At 40.4% G+C, this 3613-nt stretch overlaps 1 protein-coding gene across 2 annotated transcripts; it reads right to left on the bottom strand.

The window, feature by feature from the left end:
• Positions 1–208: 208 nt before the first annotated feature.
• Positions 209–3008, bottom strand: LOC119307341 (histone deacetylase HDT2-like). Of its 2 annotated transcripts, none has more exons than XM_037583420.1 (4): positions 2708–3008; positions 2408–2524; positions 2123–2271; positions 209–405 (listed from the first exon to the last, which is right to left on the bottom strand). In XM_037583420.1, the coding sequence occupies exons 1-4, from the start codon at positions 2912–2914 to the stop codon at positions 399–401; spliced, it is 480 nt and encodes a 159-aa protein (XP_037439317.1). In that variant the 5' UTR covers positions 2915–3008; the 3' UTR covers positions 209–398. The 2 variants fall into 2 exon arrangements, with proteins under 2 accessions (XP_037439317.1, XP_037439316.1); XM_037583419.1 differs by having other exon boundaries at positions 2399–2524; positions 2708–3002.
• Between the last annotated feature and the right edge of the window lie 605 nt (positions 3009–3613).

Raw genomic sequence — 3613 nt, 5'->3', positions numbered from 1 at the left:
CCAGACACGCTCGTCCTCTCGGACAATCCAAACGAACAAAAACCAAGTCCATTTGCATCGGCCAGTTGGAGTTGCCCTTACGTGATCCAAAGGGCACTCTTCGGACGACATACCTATAGCATGAAACGTAGGTACAGCGGCTGCAGGCCTACGGCAACCCAGTACCACATGCCCAGTCTCAAAGTTACGAAACCATAGCAGACGCATATTCAGCACGCATTCACGATGCACAAATAGAACGTTAACTTAACATCCACCATAGTTACAAATCCATGTTACATAGTTCACTTATAGCCCCATGCTTCAGAATTCATTCATAATCCAGAAAATAGTTTATTCAGGATACTGTTCCAGATCATAGTTTTGATGCTTCTGGTGTTTACTGCATTCCCCTGTCATCAGACCCTGTCAGAACAAAAAACACCGTGAATAGCGGTTTCACACATTAAGCCTTGGTTACAAAACTAATGGAGAATTTAAGACTTCAATTAATGGTTAAGGAAGCAAAATACATATAAACATATTAGAAGCAGCAACTTCACAGAAAAGCAGTAGCTTGAGTGCAACAATTAAGCAAGCATGTGCACATTAACTACTAAGATACTCCCTCCGTCCAAAAATATTTGCCATCAAAATGGATAAAAAAAGATGTATCTAGAACTAATATACGTCTAGATACATCCCCTTTTATTCATTTTGATGACAAGTATTTCCGGACGGAGGGAGTACAATTTATAACCCAAAATTTACACAGGCTGTTCTGAATAAGTCATTAGGGCCTAAGTATGCGAACTCCACTGCGGTGGTCTGTTAACTCAATACTTTTTTGGTGGCTCCTAATTTCAAACAGAATTACGCAATTAATAACCAATTACAGAAGGACTAGATGGATAAAAATACTCCCTACGTATCAAAATATAGGACGTTTTTGACACAGTCATAGTGCCAAAAAACATCTTATATTTTGATACAGAGGGAGTACATGAAAGTGGGCCAACAAAAAGACAAGAGACAAAACAATGCTAGAGAAATAGTAAACATATGCCCCACAGAACAAAAGTGAAGACAAACAACAATACGACTTAACATGGTGTAAGCATTGACAAGACAAGGTATATGCATGACAACTAAGTTCATATTTTGGTTACATTTCATAAAGGACAGACCACCTGACTCCTAATGAGTTTGAGTTCTACACAGGTTCATCTAGTTAAGACATGCAGGTAAAAATCCCAAAAACAAAGCTAGGTTATATAGTTGGTTGCGCATTAACTCGTTTTAAAGTTAAAGAATATAGGTGGGTTAGGTATAAGAGGGGATAATCTGAAATTTTTCTGTGTTCAAGAACAATTGAACGTTTCCTCAAAAAGTAGGGACAGCTAAGTCAACAGAAGCATTAGCGAGCTCTGGAAAGCACCAATATAATTAATTAGAAAATACACAGTATGAATTCAACTGTGCTAAAATAACAAAGTAGAGACCATTTGAAGAGACAAGTTTTTCTACAAGGTAACTTGACCTGATGTTTTAGAGGATAAGTATTTGAGTCCAAAGAACAGATTTACTGGGCGCTGCAGAATTGCATTGGGAGAAATACAATTTTCCCAATTTAAGCATGGGCTTAGAAGTTTGCTAGATGGTACAAATTATTCCATGAAGTTTTAGGGCTTCCATATAATCATAGTTCAGACGACAGGTGAAGCTACATAAGTATGCTATATATATAAACTAGGTGTCATTTTAACAGCCATCTATTGTTAATACCTCATCAATAAAAGGATGTTAATGACAGCAATTCTAAGGTGCTGGTTTTGCCAATGCCGAAATGTATTGGAAGAATTAATACTGCAACTTGAGAGTAAACTGCAGTATGAGCAACCTGATTTTTTTATGATAAAAGCTATCTATTTATTTTCTCAAGTTGCATAAAACAACAGTCTGACACCATTGGATAAAAGTGGTCACTGCTCAACTGGCTGATGCAACATTAAACATCAGAGATTGCAGAAACTGCAGCTTACTCGAGAGTAAACCAAGTGCATATTTGAAATGTGTTAGTGTTGGTGCAATGTTAAGTTAGAAAACAAAGGTTGGAATTTCATACACATAAAACACTACCTACCAGGAGGAATTCTTTATCCCTCCAGCCCCAGGTTCTTCTCCTTGGCACCTTGAGCCTTCTGCTATCTTTGGCTTCTTGCATTCCACCTCATCTCCAATAGGAGTGTGTGGTCGTTTCGTGATATCGGGTTTCTTGTCATCATCTAAGAGCTGAACAGGCAGAAACATGGTGGAGATCAGAAGCAGGTATTAGTCAAAGAATGGAGAGACAAATTCGCCCAACATAAAGAATTTAGTGCATATTTTAACATATGGATAGAACGAAGCTTGTTACCACCTTCCCTGCCTTTCTATCCGACTCGTCCACATCCACGTCGTCGTCCTCGTCGTCTTCGTCGTCCTCGTCAACATCCTCGCCCTCGACGAAGAATTCATTACGAGCACGTTCGAAAGCACTCATTTCCTGAATAAATGTAAGGAGAATATATCCTAAGGATTAACTGAGGTATACAGATCCAGCACGGGATTACGAATTATAGCGATCTTGAAACAAACGGAGACCTGAAATCTGATGGAAGGACAAAACTGAAATCTGGATGGAAGGACAAAACTAGACGACGGAAGACAAGTGAGTGATTGGGCGCACCTCTCGTAACTTGTCGATCTTTTGCTCGAACGTCTTACCATCAGAACTGTTCATGATCGCGCGGATCTTGTCCAGACCAAATTGTTGGAACAGGTCGGTCAGGCGAGGAGGAAGAGGCGACGACTGTGGATAGGGTGAATAAATCACACTACAGTAGCCTTTGTCGCCGGTTGTCTTGCCTTCGCTGCGTGATGCCATCCCAGCCATGGTTGCCGGAGGGGAACGGCGGCGGCGTGGGGAGATGGCTAGGGTTTCTAGTTGCGAATGGCTCGACGATTGCGGAGACTCGACTACTTTTATTTTATTCGGGATGCCACGCCGTTCGTTTGACGGCGCCCACACCTGTTATTTATGGGCCAGCCCATTAAGCTTCTGCAGGTCCCGATCTATGGGAAGCTTCCATAAGCTTCTCGGCCCAGTTTTGTGAAGCTTCCGGCTCGTTTTTTTCATTTTTCTTTTCTGTCTTTTTGTTTTTTACTCTTTTTCCTTTTCTTTTAGTTTTTTTATCATTTATGCCACTAGCTGCGTCTCACTATTCACTTTTGCCATTAAAAATTACAACTATTCAAAAATGTCATCGTTTCATGAGATGTTTCCTCAAAAATATCATTAGACACCTAAAAAATGCCATCATCCCATTAGACGTGTGCTCAAAAATACCATTCAACATTGTTAGTGTCAGGTCAAACATGTTGACCATGTTATATGACCAGAATAACCCTAGACTCACATGTCGATTCTCTCAATCTCAAAATGACAAGTGTGGGCTCCACTTGTCAAGAGTAAGACGTGAATGATTTTAGAGGAAAATAACAACGTTGTTGGGGCTCGAGTGGGACCCACACTTTATCGTAGTGAGATCGAGGGAGAGCAGATATGTTAGTCCACGAGTATTTTGGTCATATA

This window comes from Triticum dicoccoides, chromosome 5B (assembly GCF_002162155.2).
Source record: "Triticum dicoccoides isolate Atlit2015 ecotype Zavitan chromosome 5B, WEW_v2.0, whole genome shotgun sequence".
Taxonomy (NCBI): Eukaryota; Viridiplantae; Streptophyta; class Magnoliopsida; order Poales; family Poaceae; genus Triticum; species Triticum dicoccoides.
The sequence above is the reverse complement of the archived record's forward strand: the minus strand, read 5'-3'. Positions and strand labels throughout refer to the sequence as shown.